Source organism: Pecten maximus, chromosome 10 (genome assembly GCF_902652985.1).
Source record: "Pecten maximus chromosome 10, xPecMax1.1, whole genome shotgun sequence".
NCBI classification, from domain to species: Eukaryota; Metazoa; Mollusca; class Bivalvia; order Pectinida; family Pectinidae; genus Pecten; species Pecten maximus.
In genome coordinates, this window is record NC_047024.1 from 8545102 (window position 1) to 8562836 (window position 17735).

Consider the following 17735-nt stretch of genomic DNA (forward strand, 5'->3'; position numbering starts at 1 on the left):
TAATATCTCCAATACAAGACAGAAAATAATTCCCTTAATCACTAATTGAGACCATTTCTGATAAAATTTCTGCATCTCCAAGAGCATTATGACATCACAATTGAATGTCTTAAAAGTAATTATTGGTATGAAGCTTCCTAAAGAGAGTTATCTCGAGATACATATATATAATATTGCATCTCACGGACTTCTTGCAATTGTGAGCTTACCGCAGGTTATCTTTGAAGTTGTATTGACAGTTCATCCCACGAATACTTTGATATATTACTTTGATCACGTTTTATATGTATATGAAACATGCAAATCCACATTAGAATTAGCTTTTTGAAATACAAATACCTGAATATTCCGTCTTCTTTTTTCCCCCATTAAAACACAAATATTTCAAAGGAACAGGATTTAAAGTAAATTTGATATCTTTCATTTCCTGAGTGCAAGTCAAACCTGGAACTCTCTTTTGATGAAACACACACTTTACCTGATGGGCTGTAGGGGTGCCACTTTCCTGATAAACTTTATATATACAGTATAAAGTCCTTATTGATTGCTATACGTTACAATTTTACTTAACAAAGTCTATTCCAGATATATATCTCAAACTTATTTCGAAATAACAATTTTCATCTCACATACAAGCTCTGTGTAGTAGAAGGTAGCTGTCGTAATATTCCGAGGGTGAATAGAATCTGTCGTTATTGTGACCAAAACCTGGTAGAGGATGACTTTCATTTTGTTTTAATATGTCCATTCTACAAAGATAAACAAAAAAAGTTCATTAAAATGTTTTACTGGAACTGCTCATCTTCATATGTCCATGCAGCTGTTGTCTGTTCCCAGCAGGCAAGAGCTTTGTAATTTAGGGAAGTACTTGAAATTGTGTTTTACAGCCGTTCTAGATCTCAGCTTTAGCTTATTATGTTTCACTCAACTCGGTTTCTAGGTTTACAAATGTCTTAGCCGTCTTTCCCTTGGCTACACTATTGTATATTCCACTTGTTTATCAATATATTCTTATATAGCATTCATTCGATATTGCTGGTCAAAAATGTTGTCATAGCATCTTTAACCTTAATCCAGTAGTTATAAAGACATGGCATAGATCTACTGTATATGTAATGTAATTATATCAATGCTGTCCATCTTCTGTTAATTTGATCTAGTTATGGGGTTGTGCAATTGTATAGACTTTCGAAATTAAATATAAAATTTAATCTTCTGTTAGTTATTTTACAGTAATGATAAGGTTTTCATATGTAAAAAGAATGACACTGGTTTGAACCCTCGCCTTGCTGGTCTTCCACGCTACCGACTGAGCTAAAGGGAAATTCCCCCTAGCATGAAGCAAGGAGGTGACCATATCACTATGAACGCACTATTTATAATTAAAACCTGCCACACATATACAGACTTACTCTGATAAAAAACAAACACAACGTCAAGTTAATTTGAAACATTTTAATAAATAAAATAAAAGTGAATGTCTCGTGATAAATCAATGTCCCTATACCAGAACAAAGCAGTCCTGCCTCAGTCATACAGGTAAACGTAACAATACAATGTAGTAAGTTATGTAGGCTAATATTAATGCCAGTGTCCCAGTATTAGGTAGATTACACAGGGACTTGACATAAATTCCAAACTCATGGTCCTTATATATCTATATATATATGAATTGTGGGTTAATAATTTGTGCCAAGTCCCTGTCGTAGATTGCACTTGTACATGACAGGTATATATCACAACCACAAAGGCGGCAGAGTCACTAACATCAGATTACAAACACCAAGCTTGTATCACACAAATATCAAAGACTTCTAAATCAATTGTAACATGGATGAAGAAATATATAAATAATTAGCATAAGTTGTTTTTAACTTTAACACTTTATATTAAATCAAAATTTTAAATCAAAATCCAATTTTCTAATGTTTGATCCCTTGAATGGAAATGGTTTGACAAAAAATGATTTGGAAATTTTAAAATTGTAAAAGGATGACGGATACATAATGTACTTCAAAAATGTATCCAGTTATAAATATTAGGTGAACAAAATTGTATTATCATTTTTGTTTATTACTGTGCATATCACAAACCTTAAAAACGTAGTTGTAGTAAACTATTATCACAGGTTAAAAGCACTATGAGGTGATTATCTTACTAAGATAAAACAAATCTACAATTTTTTCATAAATGATAACATGTTTGAGTTTATCTTGAACTTTGACCTTCAAAATATCTGAGAACATCATGTCAGCGGTTGTTTGTGACTATGAACTTTAAAGTCCTTTAAAATTACGTGAATATATATACATAATCTCTTATCAATGATCATCATGATCATGTAAAACATTTACAATAAAGTTCAAAACTCTTAGTAGTAGATATATAAATAAGTTAAAAACAAGTGACAAACTGTTCCATATGCTGGCACAGGCATAAATAAAGAGTGATTGTATATGTATTGTTGATTGCCAAACAGGAATTAATTTATATACCTTTAGCTTTTTTACTGATCTCCATACCGGAAAGTCCAGCTTCAGATAAAGGGGTTAAAATACATGTTTTGTCACTGATGATGTTACATTCTGTATACCGGTATTTAAACTCATTGTTTACAGAAGTTTTCCTTATACATCACATCTAGCAATGCTCTTATCTATAGAATTACAGTTGTCGGAAATTTGAGTATCTGAAAACCAAAATAAACTTTAAAAAAAGAGGAAAATGGAAAGCTGGAGAAATCAAACTGAGGACCGATACATGTGTAATAGGAAGGAGTAAAGAAAAAACCTGTCCATGCTGGGGCTCAACCAGCGAACTTTCACTCTCAAGGCAAACATCCTACCACTAGGCTAAAGGGAAATTTCCGCTAGTCTGAGCTAGTAAGGTGACCTATACTCTCTACTTTTACACATTCGATCCTGAGCTTCATACAAGAATAACATACACTATAAAAAAAAAGGAAGAAAGAACAATAAACACACTAAAAGTGAAAGGGAAGAGAAACTTTTATCACAAGGGAAATAACTCTAAAGCAAATTGATTACCATTTTTGTTGCTTTACTCTATACATCGTAAAAGAAAACTATCAAGTCAGGAAAAACCCCCCACATAAGTTAGCTCTTCTTAGACTGAAGAGGTACCATTTGAATTAAGTCAGTAAATTGGACGGACAGCAGAAGAAAAGGAGAAGAAAGCTACATCCAGTATCTGCTCGCCATAATAACATATTTACTTATAACATATTTATCCTGTATCGAGGTCTTGGCAGGGAACCCACATTTTGAATTCACTCCAAATTTAAGGGTTGGATTTATCGCAAAAATAAAAAATCCTTAATGAATTAGTTCCATGGTGCTAGTCCCAACAGAGATGAAAAAACATTATCTTCTAACATCAACAGAAGCACATTAAACATATTAACATATGTTCTCACACACAAAACAAAGAAAGATCACAGATGTTCTAGTCGACTTGGGGACAAAATGGTGACTAAAATGATCCATACCCATACCAACATAACAGAAATGTCATTCTTCTGCAGGATCATATTGTCAGAGTAATAGACAAGAACATTCCTGATGTGATGTTTGACCTCCTTCAGTATCAGGTTCCATTAAAAGAAAATTCCACAGTGACAATCCTCACTAATCTCATTGTCTAGTGAATCTGGTCAGTTGGTTTCGAGTTCTGTCTTATCTGTGTTTTTTGTTAAAAATGTATGAATATGATTCAGACAAAAGATTTTAGAGCATTAAGATATTTTGTCTTATCTGTTTTTTGCTAAAAATGTATGAATATGATTCAGACAAAAGATATTATAGCATTAAGATAAAGTCATGGAATGTTTCTCATCATGATTGAAGGTGATTTCATTAAATTATCAAAGTAATTCTTTTGACATGATCCAACGACATAAAACATTTGAGTGTGGAGACAATGTCAGCCCTACAACAGAAGATAATCGGACGATAATAAAGATATATTTTGATGTAATCTCTGAGTTACAATGGACCAATATGGCATTGTTTTAATGAGACACAAAATGTATGCTGTGGGAATGTTTTCAATTCTAGTGTTGGACTTAATATAATCATCTCGGGAAAGTGAATCGTCCACTCGGCTCAGCCATGGCGTACTATCCTGCTAAATCAGACAGGTCTTTATCTCATCACAATGACACATCCCCTGGTAATAGATCATCCTCTCTGATCAGTGATGATGGACAAACTTCTCAGCTCCAAGAGGATGTCAACATCTCAAATCTGACATGATAAATTAACCTCTCAGCTCAGGAAACAATTCTTGAATCACGATATCGAGGAACACATACGAAAGCTGAAAAAACATAAATAACAAAATCAAACCTTTGAGGAACTTCTGATGAGAGAAAAAAATTAACTGCGAATATTGATGCCAAATAAACTTGCTGAAGAACACCTTGAATTTTACAATTATTATTTTGTTCATTGGATATGACATCAAAAATCCACAATAAAAATATTTCACCGGTAATGTTAAATTTTAATGGATTCTTATGATTTTCATCAGTAAGTATGTGTTTTGAAGACTGTGTCTAGTGGAGACATAATTGGTTATTAAGTTTCAGCTACTGATCAGAAGAACTTACGAGGGAATTTACCTGTTTATTAAGTTTTGGCTGCTGATCAGAGGAAATTCTGAGGGGACTCACCTGTTTATTAAGTTTTGGATGCTGATCAGAGGAAGTTCGGAGGAGACTCACCTGTTTATTAAGTTTTGGCTGCTGATCAGAGGAAGTTCGGAGAGGACTTACTTGTTTATTAAGTTTTGCCTGCTGATCAGAGGAAATTCTGAGGGGACTCACCTGTTTATTAAGTTTTGGCTGCTGATCAGAGGAAGTTCGGAGGAGACTCACCTGTTTATTAAGTTTTGGCTGCTGATCAGAGGAAGTTCTGAGGGGACTTACCTGTTTATTAAGTTTTGCCTGCTGATCAGAGGAAGTTCTGAGGGGACTTACCTGTTTATTAAGTTTTGCCTGCTGATCAGAGGAAGTTCGGAGAGGACTTACTTGTTTATTAAGTTTTGCCTGCTGATCAGAGGAAGTTCGGAGAGGACTTACTTGTTTATTAAGTTTTGGCTGCTGATCAGAGGAAGTTCGGAGAGAACTTACCTGTTTATTAAGTTTTGCCTGCTGATCAGAGGACGTTCTGAGAGGACTTACCTGTTTATTAAGTTTAGGCTGCTGGAGAACTTCTAAGATCAGTTTGGTACCATTTTCATGGTTTGATCTTCCAACTACTGACACAAAAGGTTCTGAAAGATTAAAAACAATAAATCAATACAGCAATACCCAGATCAACAACATTTCACAGGTGATAACTCACCATAAACTCATAATTCACTCTTAAATCTTAATTCAGATACTATCAATTCTTTTAAAGTCTCTTACAGTTGTTATTTTCCTGAATAAAGCAATAAATTTAAAGATTGTTTTTTTGCATTTTTTTCCCCATAAAACCATTTTCCATTTTTAGGAATTCTGTAGCAATTGAAACATGAAACAATTCCTACTTGGTATAAAGTCCAAGCATCCTGCCAAGGTCTGCTCAAATCTTTCCTTTTTCTGTTCATCAGTCCTAAAACATTAAAATAAAGTGATAACTGCCAATATGTCTATGAGAAGTGTTTCCCAAAACCCTATTCTATAAAGCTATATATAGAATATAAGCTGCATATCAACTACACATGTAATAAGGTCCTTGATTTTTTGTTTATTTTCTAATAGTAAAGTTCATACATCCGTTGTTCTTAAGAATAATTTCAAAGCTAAATCAATCCATTCTACTGACATATTCCACTGGATTCCTCTTCTATCTAATCTCAGTTAATCTCTCAATAAAACATCACTCTGAAAGTGTTTTTATGAAAAGATCATCATAATAAAATATACTAAAATATCCCATTACTTATACATTACTCAGGAGTAAATCCTCCTCTATATCAATAACTGATATCTTAACTTTTTACAAATACAGATATAGCTCTAAACAAGCTTCTAATTCTCAAATCGAGGACATAACCATATTACCCTGGGTTTTCCTTTAAACATATGAACATCTAACCCTTCCTCACTTCTAGAATTTGCCGTTACATCGCTGCTATTGGTATAAAGTCATCTTTGGAAGATGAAAATCATATTTTGTCAATGTTCCCATTTTATACTAAAACTAGCTATATAATGCAATATGCATTCAACACACACTATCCAAATGACTTGATTAGAAATCAATGTACATTTCCTGTCTACCAACCTTGGTCTATCTGTGTCGAAGAACAGTACATCTGAAAAACAATAGAAAAAATCCAGTTTTAGTTCAACTATAAATTTAAGAATTTTGTGAAATTTGTCTAATATATGTGGATTTTCCATTGTACTATTTATAAGGAGTTTAAATCAATTTATTATATGACTATGTGGTTGGACGAGCAATCCCTATAGTTTTCATGATATCAAACTTTCTGTGTGATGTCATTTTCCAGACAATAGGTGTAATGGCACAGTGAATTTCTGATATAAATTAACCTATTAATACGGTCATTGGTCTATGATATTGACCTCTGCTGGAGGTCAGTCAATACTAAAATCTTCAGGTTACTAACTACATTATTTACCTCAGCCAAACATGTTAATGATATATTGCTAGCTTCAAAAAAAGGATAAAAATACAATTTTAATTAACATTATTTCATTGTTCAAGCTGCATCTATTGTAATAAGTCAGGGGTGAGTAGACTGACCTCATTGTATAAGGATATGTCACCATTTGACAGAGAGTTTATGACAGTGACGATGGGGACGTACCTCGGAGAAGATGGACGAGGCCCACTATGCGGTGTTCCTGAGTGACCTGATCAACCTTCTGCCCTATATACCACTCCAGATAGTTCTCAAGGGTCATCTTGAACAGGATACGGCTTGTCATCATGACATGATGGAACCAGTCGGGTATACTGTACACATACCGTGCTGAAACATATCAGGTGATTATCGGGGGTTAGAGGGGAGGACCAGTTGGGTATACTGTACAGATTATCGGGGGTTAGAGGGTATACTGTACAGATTATCAGGGGTTAGAGGGGAGGACCAGTCGGGTATACTGTACAGATTATCAGGTGTTAGAGGGGAGGACCAGTCAGGTATACTGTACAGATTATCGTGGGTTAGAGGGGAGGACCAGTCAGGTATACTGTACAGATTATCGGGGGTTAGAGGGGAGGACCAGTCAGGTATACTGTACAGATTATCAGGGGTTAGAGGGGAGGACCAGTCAGGTATACTGTACAGATTATCGGGGGTTAGAGGGGAGGACCAGTCAGGTATACTGTACAGATTATCGGGGGTTAGAGGGGAGGACCAGTCAGGTATACTGTACAGATTATCGGGGGTTAGAGGGGAGGACCAGTCAGGTATACTGTACAGATTATCAGGTGTTAGAGGGGAGGACCAGTCAGGTATACTGTACAGATTATCGGGGGTTAGAGGGGAGGACCAGTCAGGTATACTGTACAGATTATCGGGGGTTAGAGGGGAGGACCAGTCAGGTATACTGTACAGATTATCGGGGGTTAGAGGGGAGGACCAGTCAGGTATACTGTACAGATTATCGGGGGTTAGAGGGGAGGACCAGTCAGGTATACTGTACAGATTATCAGGGGTTAGAGGGGAGGACCAGTCGGGTATACTGTACAGATTATCGGGGGTTAGAGGGGAGGACCAGTCGGGAATACTGTACAGATTATCGGGGGTTAGAGGGGAGGACCAGTCGGGTATACTGTACAGATTATCAGGGGTTAGAGGGGAGGACCAGTCAGGTATACTGTACAGATTATCGTGGGTTAGAGGGGAGGACCAGTCGGGTATACTGTACAGATTATCGGGGTTAGAGGTCAGGTATACTGTACACATACCGTGCTGAAACATATCAGATGATTATCGGGGGTTAAAGGGGAGGACCAGTCAGGTATACTTTACATTGCAATTCTATATCATATATTATATTAAACAAAGTTCTCAATATTTAATTATAATTATGAAAATTATACAGAAATTCCATCTCCTTTTAGTATCAAAATACACAGAAACTAACACCTGAAGATAGAACTTACCCAGGTAGATCAGAGCGTCGAAAACACCCTCCAGGTCCTGCCTTTCCATGGTCTCCTGCTGGCCATTAGCTGCAGAGAAGTCCAGTTCCAGACTGGACGTTTGACTAGACGCGATGCTATCGGATGAGTAATTGGCATTGTTCTCGTACAGACTACAGCAAAGTTTCTCGCTGGACGTTGACTTGAGTGATGCGTCGGATCCTCGCCGCTCTGATTTACTGTCAATACAATGAGGTTGAATTAGTATAATTTAAAAATAAGAATTTCACAGAGGTTGAATAAGTATAATTTAAAAATAAGAATTTCACAGAATTATTATATCTTGCTGCTATGACTTTCTAAATGACTTAAGACCCAAAACAAATAATATTTTACCCCAAAATTGAGCTAAATATTCCAAATCTTTGAATTTTTGATACATTAATTTTGCTTGAGCAAGTGTACAAAATTTCCTTGATCCAAAATTTTGAAATCCCTATCTTCTGTCCTTTATGATATAACAATAGAACATTATTGTTGTTATAGTTATGCTTTCTGAGAAAATTATCTAATCACAACATCATGATGTAGAAATGGATGCCAACAGAAAATCACACTTCACAAGTCTTTACTTCAATTCCTCTCAATTTAAGGTGGTGTGACATTGAACTCGGAAACTAGCCGTACTATGCTGGTTTAAATGTATACTTGTACCACACTTTTTAAATCAGTACACTATATATATTCTGTATATGATGGTTGAGGTTCTTTCTAGCTCATTTCTAAAAGTTGGCAGCCATTACTTATTAATTACCATGATTTAGGCTTTGGGACTTCTGTCGACTGTATAAATGACATCAGGAAGGGGTCTAAATGCTGTCCTTTCTGTAAAACAACATATATAACGGTTTGTGATCTAGCACATGTACGTTATTATCTTAAAACTGAAGTATATGTATCATTTTTATTTTGTTCAATTCTACAGATTTATGTGTCACAAACAAGGAAATGTTGTTAGTCAAGAAAATCTCATTTTAGCATATTAATATTATAGCTTTGTGATAAACTATGTTACATGCTACAATCAGACTTTAATTAAAATCAGTATCGATTCAGCAAATATTAGAAACTGATTCAATCACTGTTGAGATATTTACAGCAGTCTTTACTGGAATCTCAATTTCATTTAAAGATTTACTGGAATCTCAATTTCATATAAAGATTGACAGAAATCTCAATTTCATATAAAAATTTAAGAAATTAGTCTCTAGGAGTCATTTGGCACGAATATTCTTGAAAACATTTTCTCAGTCTGTCTTGAAACCTAAAACATTGACATTTTTATTTTTTTTTATTTGGTGATATCACAAACCAATTTGAAAATCTGTAATATTAAGACTGAAGTGATCTATGACTTCACAAACAATGGCTACTGAATCACAGCTCCACTAGATAACCACTAATGACAGCCTATCATTGTAATAAACTACATTGTACATGAGACTGTGTGGCCTTATACTTACCTCTTTAACAAGCTTCATGGCTCCGGCTTTAAACATTTTTCCTGAAAATTTGTATAAATATAAACTGTAAAGATACAGTAATCTTATTATAACGCTTTTCACGCTGAAAGCATTCTATTAGATTACAATTGTGATAATTGTAGTTTCTGTACAAATTTTCAATGACAAACATTGTTGGTGCACCAATTCACCATTATGATTGTACTAATCTGTTTTAAATTCAGTTACTTAAATTTGATTGCACAATGTTACCAACTAACAACTTCAGCACAAACCTATTCATATGTATTATCTACATTATATGAGTTACAAATTCTTCTGGAAATCATTGTACTGGGTAAAACAAAGATATCTGTTTATTGTTAATGTCTTGCTTAGTAGACAATCAAACAATACATTTAATTGATGCATAAAATTAATTTGATTGATATTATGTACAAACCCTGTCACTAACCTACCTGGACTTATGTCAGGTAGGAATCCTGTCATTAACTTACCTAGACTTATGTCAGGTAGGAATCCTGTCACTAACTTACCTAGACTTATGTCAGGTAGGAATCCTGTCAATTACTTACCTAGACTTATGTCAGGTAGGAATCCTGTAACTTACCTAGACTTATGTCAGGTAGGAATCCTGTCACTAACTTACCTAGACTTATGTCAGGTAGGAATCCTGTCAATTACTTACCTAGACTTATGTCAGGTAGGAATCCTGTCATTAACTTACCTAGATTTATGTCAGGTAGGAATCCTGTCATTAACTTACCTAGACTTATGTCAGGTAGGAATCCTGTCAATAACTTACCTAGACTTATGTCAGGTAGGAATCCTGTCACTAACTTACCTAGACTTATGTCAGGTAGGAATCCTGTCACTAACTTACCTAGACTTATGTCAGGTAGGAATCCTGTCACTAACTTACCTAGACTTATGTCAGGTAGGAATCCTGTAACTTACCTAGACTTATGTCAGGTAGGAATCCTGTAACTTACCTAGACTTATGTCAGGTAGGAATCCTGTCAATAACTTACCTAGACTTATGTCAGGTAGGAATCCTGTAACTTACCTAGATTTATGTCAGGTAGGAATCCTGTCACTAACTTACCTAGATTAATGTCAGGTAGGAATCCTGTTGTAAATTCATGGTCTGTAGTTAGAAATGAGTACAGCAGCTGACTGCCCTTCAGGAATGGCTTGGTCAACAGTTTCTGAAACACCCAAATTATCTCAAAATACATTCCTTAAATCCACTTCTAACATGCCGTTTTAACAGAAATTCCTTGTCTAGTCAACACATCTTGTTATTTGATTTTTGGTGATTATTAAGAGTTTTTTCTTTACAGGGTTTCTCTTTATGACTTTCTCTTAGCTATCCTATGACAACACAAATTTAATAGACTGAGGTTTAGATAAGAATTCAAGAAATACAATCTAGAATCCATGAAATTTCAGAAGCAAAATAAAACTGTTGTTGTGACAAAATGTTATATGTATTGTATTGTGTTGTTGGCCTGTTGAATATGAGGTATGACTATTGTTAGTAGTCCTGTTGAATATGAGGTATGACTATTGTTAGTAGTCCTGTTGAATATGAGGTATGACTATTGTTAGTAGTCATGTTGAATATGAGGTATGACTATTGTTAGTAGTCATGTTGAATATGAGGTATGACTATTGTTAGTAGTCATGTTGAATATGAGGTATGACTATTGTTAGTAGTCATGTTGAATATGAGGTATGACTATTGTTAGTAGTCCTGTTGAATATGAGATATGACTATTGTTAGTAGTCCTGTTGAATATGAGGTATGACTATTGTTAGTAGTCCTGTTGAATATGAGGTATGACTATTGTTAGTAGTCCTGTTGAATATGAGGTATGACTATTGTTAGCAGTCCTGTTGAATATGAGGTATGACTATTGTTAGTAGTCCTGTTGAATATGAGGTAAGACTATTGTTAGTAGTCCTGTTGAATATGAGGTATGACTATTGTTAGTAGTCCTGTTGAATATGAGGTATGACTATTGTTAGTAGTCCTGTTGAATATGAGGTAAGACTATTGTTAGTAGTCATGTTGAATATGAGGTATGACTATTGTTAGTAGTCATGTTGAATATGAGGTAAGACTATTGTTAGTAGTCATGTTGAATATGAGGTATGACTATTGTTAGTAGTCCTGCTGAATATGAGGAACAACTAAAATAGAGGCTATCAAAGTGACACTTACATTATTTTTCAAACTTTTAATTACTTTTGTACCACCTACCTGAAGATAAACTTCAAATGTTTCCCTCCTGTTCTCTATAAACTCCTGTTTGCCTGTCCCGAATGATCTTTTGGCGGGGAGAGGACAATCTGCCAGCAGTTCGCCTGTTACAATACACATTATATTAATGCCTGACAAAACATACATGTTTGATTTTATGTAATCACAGAACATTGGGACTGGTTTGGTTTTTTATTGTTTAACATCCTATCAACAACTAATGTCGTTTAAGAGGACAGGACATGGTCAGGAAATAATGCTCTATTGTTTTCCAGGTGTCACAGTCCATCCTGCCTTTGACTACATCTAATATCTATCAGTGCTCACAAGGGGATAACTCTTATGAACTTTACACAAACGTAGGTCCGACATTCGATTGGAAATCTTTTTCTCAGGAGATAGCATTTTATGAGCGTTTCATATCCCAATAAGGACAGTGTGTCCTATGTGTGAGATGATGTGTGTAATGGGTGTTTTGGGAGGCTACAGTATGTTTGTGTTTGTCTCCTTCTGATAAAGCGAAACTAAGTCAAATCTATAATGCTACCTCAGTGAAGCATACCACCAGAGATATCCAGCAGGATGCCTCACCCAGATATTATGCATAATTCTTCCTTTCAATATTTTTCATAACTAATTTAGAAGAGAATTTGAATTTGTGTAAAACGTTAGATATAAAAGCCAGACAATTATGTATGTACTTTATGTCAGAGAATTGTTGTTATTTTTGCTAACTTCCAGTTTGCCAATCAACCCTTCCATACAGTTATCACATCCAATGATTATATCAGACATCAATTCAGGAAGAGACATCAACCACAGTCTTATATTCACACTTACCATGGAATTCCAGTAATTTACTCTCCAAAACATAAAATTCTGGATATCTCCTGGGAATGAAAAACAAAATATCATTACATGTTACATTAGATTCAGTTGTCAATGTTGAGCCACATTAAATCATTCAGTAGTCTATACAGTAAAGGGATTTAGGATAATCAGTATTAATCCAAATATGGGCTAATAATTTTAAATTGATTTTTTTTATTTATTACGTGAATGCATTTTAACGAGGCAATTCAAGTAGAGAACATTTGCAATGAATTAAGAATACAGTTTAAAAGTGAGAGTGTCAGGTTACATTACTAGCACATACTGGTAGGAGTTTCCCTTAAGCCTAGAGGTAGGATGTCAGATCCCCGGTATAGGCAAGACATGTCTCATTACTACTTCCCATTTCAAAAGTCAAAGGTGTGAAGAATGATTGCAGTTACTTTGTGTTTGATTTTAAATACAATGTAGAAGATATGACAACTGGATAAAGTATCTTTCATAAGATATTATAATATACATATGTGTTGAGGTTCACATTACAAAAACATTAAAAAGAATATCTTACCTGGCCACAACCCAGCTTTCCTTTTCTGGAACACCTGTACAATAGACAAACTTTAATGACTAGTATGTCAATTTTCTTATTTTAAGACATACATGTATACTATTAAGCAAACAAGCATACTTGGTATTGCTAAAGAAAAGCACATCCCCTACTGGCCCCTACTAAAAACAGTGACCTTGACCTTGACCCAAAACCCTGAAACTCGAACACTTGATTGTGTGATGTTTGATCAAAATCCCTCAAGAAATGAAACCAAAAGAGTGCTGACAAACTTTGACATTACATACATACTAGACAGATGAACTGGCTTCATAAAAAGATCATTGGGAGAATTAAATACTCTTTTTATTTTGCTCTGAAATATTTCTCTTTTGACCGGTTTAATGCAGTGAATCGTAGCCTATGTATATATGTAAAATCCTTGTTTACATTGACATCACCCATCACCAATGATGATAGATTCCTACCTCTGGTTCCAATGTTATGTGCGAGATCTACCCTCCGAACATCGATAATGAACACAAAATACTGTTTGCGAGGGTTCTCTGGGTCTGGTCGGGCACCTATCCTTGGAATGGTAACTCTCCATGTGCTAAGGTCAGGCAAAGTAAACTCCTGGAAGGAACCCTCCATAGCAATGCATTCAGGGACTTCATCATCCAGGGAACTGCACGACTGTTCAAAGCACAAATTGATACAAATCAAACAAAATTCTGGCTTGGAATAATCTGGATTAATTAAGCTTATCTCAATACACAGGTCATCACTTTTATAAGAAATCACCCCTTTCAACTAAAACTGTTTGTTTTTTTGGGGTTTTTTTTTTCATACAAATTTTTTAAATACAACTGTACAGTGTTTATTGGTATTTTAATAGAACTTTGATGCTATGGACCTAAAGGTAATCATCAATGCTATCTTCATTACAAAATTCCTGATTTCCATTACTTACAGCAATTGTGACAGTGTCAGCATCATCAAAGTTATCCATCTCTGGTAGACTTTTCATTTCCGCTGTAATAAGTAGCATTAACAGATTATTAAAATTCAATATCAGTGAACACCACAGGTAAATATCTATACATATTACATGTATAGGCAAACAGCTATGATAAACACTTGTACAACCAGGTTAAACATTTGTACAGTCAGGTTAAACACTTGTACAGCTAGTTTAAACACTTGTACAGTAAGGTTAAACACTTGTACAGTCAGGTTAAACACTTGTACAACCAGGTTAAACACTTGTACAGCTAGTTTAAACATTTATACAGCTATGATAGACACTTGTACAGTCAGGTTAAACACTTGTACGGCTAGGTTAAACACTTGTACAGCTAGGTTAAACACTTGTATAGCTATGATAAACATTAGTACAGCCAGGTAAAACACTTGTACAGTCAGGTTAAACACTTATACAGTCAGGTTAAACACTTGTACAGCCAGGTTAAACACTTGTACAGCCAGGTTAAACACTTGTACAGTCAGGTTAAACATTTGTACAGTCAGGTTAAACACTTGTACAGTCAGGTTAAACATTTGTACAGTCAGGTTAAACACTTGTACAGCCAGGTTAAACACTTGTACAGTCAGGTTAAACACTTGTACAGTCAGGTTAAACACTTGTACAGCCAGGTTAAACACTTGTACAGTCAGGTTAAACATTTGTACAGTCAGGTTAAACATTTACACAGCCAGGTAAAACATGTGTACAGTCAGGTAAAACACTTGTACAGGTATGATAAACACCTGTACAGCGAGGTTAAATATTTGTACAGCTACCTGAATAGGTTAAATATTTGAACAGCTAGGTTAAATACTTGTACAGTCAAGTTAAACACTTGTACAGTCAGGTTAAACACTTGCACACCCTCGCTAGTTATCCTTAGTCAATAGTCAGCATGATATGTTAAGGCCTGACTGGTCAAGCAGTTCATGTTTGTGAATTTATTCTCTCTTGTAAGTGAATGAGATTGCAGCCTCTACAGAGGACATATACGCCATAAGTAAAATAAGGCTTCAGAGGACACCACTTACATCAGGTTTTCTAATTATCATGTTATGGGGAAAACATTCTTCAGACTGTGGCTGAGGACAGATAACTGACACTTTTGAAGTACATGATGGTCTGATGATCACTTCAAAAGTGGCAAGCTATAAAATATTGGGTAAAATATTCAGCATAGAATACTTACTGCTTTTGAAGACGCCCTTGATCTTGTGCCCTATGTTTGATAATCCAAACTCTTTCTTCTTTGGCATTCTACAAAACAAGAATCCTTTGTTATATCTCAGTTATAAATGGTATGTACCGTCTCAATTATAAATGGTATGTACCGTCTCAATTATAAATGGTATGTACTGTCACAATAAGTCATATAAGCCCTGTGATTTATGAATGAAGACTAGGGAATATAAGCATGCTTTAATACTTATGCTACAAATCTTCTTTTAAAACACATACCAGCCTTCACATGATCTATAAATCTATAGGGAGTTATCTCCCTTTATTGTATATATATTGAAGCTTCATGATTCCTGTTTGAGTTAATAACCCATGATTTATGAAAGAGTTATCTCCCTTTATTGTATATATATATTGTAGCTTCCTGATTCATGTTTGAGTCAATAACCCATGATTAGTGATAGAGTTATACCCCTTTATTGTATAATATAACCCATGATTTGTGATAGAGTTATCTCCCTTTATTGTATATATAACCAATGATTTGTGATAGAGTTATCTCCCTTTATTGTATATATAACCAATGATTTGTGATAGAGTTATCTCCCTCAATCATTATCTGAAAGATGTAGCATTCCACACTGAAGATCAGGATTTAACTAAAGTGTCACAGAGTCTGTCAAAACTGTACTGTGGCAATGAAAGTGAGTTTGTCGAGTAAGGCTTTAATTGGCTGTGTTATGAATATAATAAATACATTATAATGAAATAAAATTTCAATATATGACAAAACAAATATAAAACATGAATTGTGATGACAAATGGTCTTCTCAGATGATGCCTTAAAATCATTATATATACTATTGTTTACCCAAATACATAATGGTATAGATTTATTATAGATATGATATATAACAACAAGCAACACACTTAATGTAAGCAAGCAAACATCTTTAAATGCAAATGTACAACACATAATAGATATAATGGTTTAAATGTACAATAATTAAAACCAGCCACCAGATAAATAAGTTGTTGTGTAATGAAGACAAGCCTACCAAGTAACATCTACCACAGTTACTGCCCTTTGTTATACTCCGTAAGTTTGTTTGGGGTCCGAGAATGTACCAGATATACATGTACTGGTTCATCCCAGCAAACAACAACTTACCACTAGCTATAGTACCAAGATTTATATATATTGATATCAAGGAAATTTCACTAGTTTACTAGGGGAAAGGGATAAGCTTATAGATATCACATATTATGGTTCATAGAGGTAAATTTTAATGATAAACAAAATAATATAAAAACACGTGCAGCATGCTGTATCATTCAATAGTAATTTTTTATACATCTGTAAATTCAGGATGATGTTGCAGATCAGAACACAAGTCTAAGTCATCTTCCATTATCTAAGACAGAAAACCTGCATTATTCATACAAGTGTAAATATGTGATCATCAACCTCCATCTCACTCATCAACACTATATAGTTGAGGTCATATTTCTTAAAGTGAACAGAGAGGAAAAATTTCAAAAAACAAAAAATAACATGAATATTATCAAGCCATGCAATGTTTAGCGTAATGGAGCTAAAAATGTAGCTTTTTAGTCATAGTTAGGGTGTCAACATGCTGTTCTTAAACAAATGTACACTCAGTATTTTATCTTTCTTATTTCCTGAAGTTTATGTAACCTTTAAAAATGAACTCTGTATAACAAGATTATGCTGGTTTTGCACAACACATTTTTGATATTGACAAGTCACAGTACTTAATGTAGCAAATGATTAAAAAACTAAGTACATGTGTTTACCAAATTCTGAACTTCTCTGAACATTCTGTCAAATGGTCATGTTTTTAAAGATCTTTCAGCAAAAAAACTATTTTTGAATATTTTTGATATCACTTTGACATGATTATGAGTTTAATGTGATATTATAATTCAAATAATTGGTAGTTGATATACTGAGTATACATTGGAATCTCTTTATTTCTCAGATTGTGTAGATATTGTTAACCTGTACCGTATCTCCACCTTTAATGTTGCCATGATAACGACAATTCTGAGATAACAAGGTTTGATTATTTAAAAGGACTAAAGATTACAACAACAGGCAGCACAAATGAAATACCTAGAGTTATTGGGCTGTCGGGGGGCGTACTGATTGCTGTGGAAAAACAGTGATTACATTTATCATCAACAATTTTCATTTAAGATGAATATTTTTTTA

The 17735-nt window shown here is 34.5% G+C and overlaps 1 protein-coding gene across 1 annotated transcript in view; it reads right to left on the minus strand.

Moving 5' to 3' along the window:
• Positions 1–1440: 1440 nt before the first annotated feature.
• Positions 1441–17735, minus strand: part of LOC117335685 (sorting nexin-14-like) — a 34110-nt gene continuing 17815 nt past the window's right edge. The window contains 16 exon segments of the mRNA XM_033895843.1: positions 1441–4338; positions 5204–5295; positions 5554–5618; positions 6294–6324; positions 6844–7008; positions 8148–8365; positions 8941–9011; positions 9650–9690; positions 10755–10857; positions 11916–12019; positions 12756–12805; positions 13315–13348; positions 13782–13989; positions 14267–14328; positions 15510–15577; positions 17637–17672. Of these exon segments, the coding sequence (XP_033751734.1) occupies positions 4279–4338; positions 5204–5295; positions 5554–5618; positions 6294–6324; positions 6844–7008; positions 8148–8365; positions 8941–9011; positions 9650–9690; positions 10755–10857; positions 11916–12019; positions 12756–12805; positions 13315–13348; positions 13782–13989; positions 14267–14328; positions 15510–15577; positions 17637–17672 (1408 nt within the window). The 3' untranslated portion in view covers positions 1441–4278.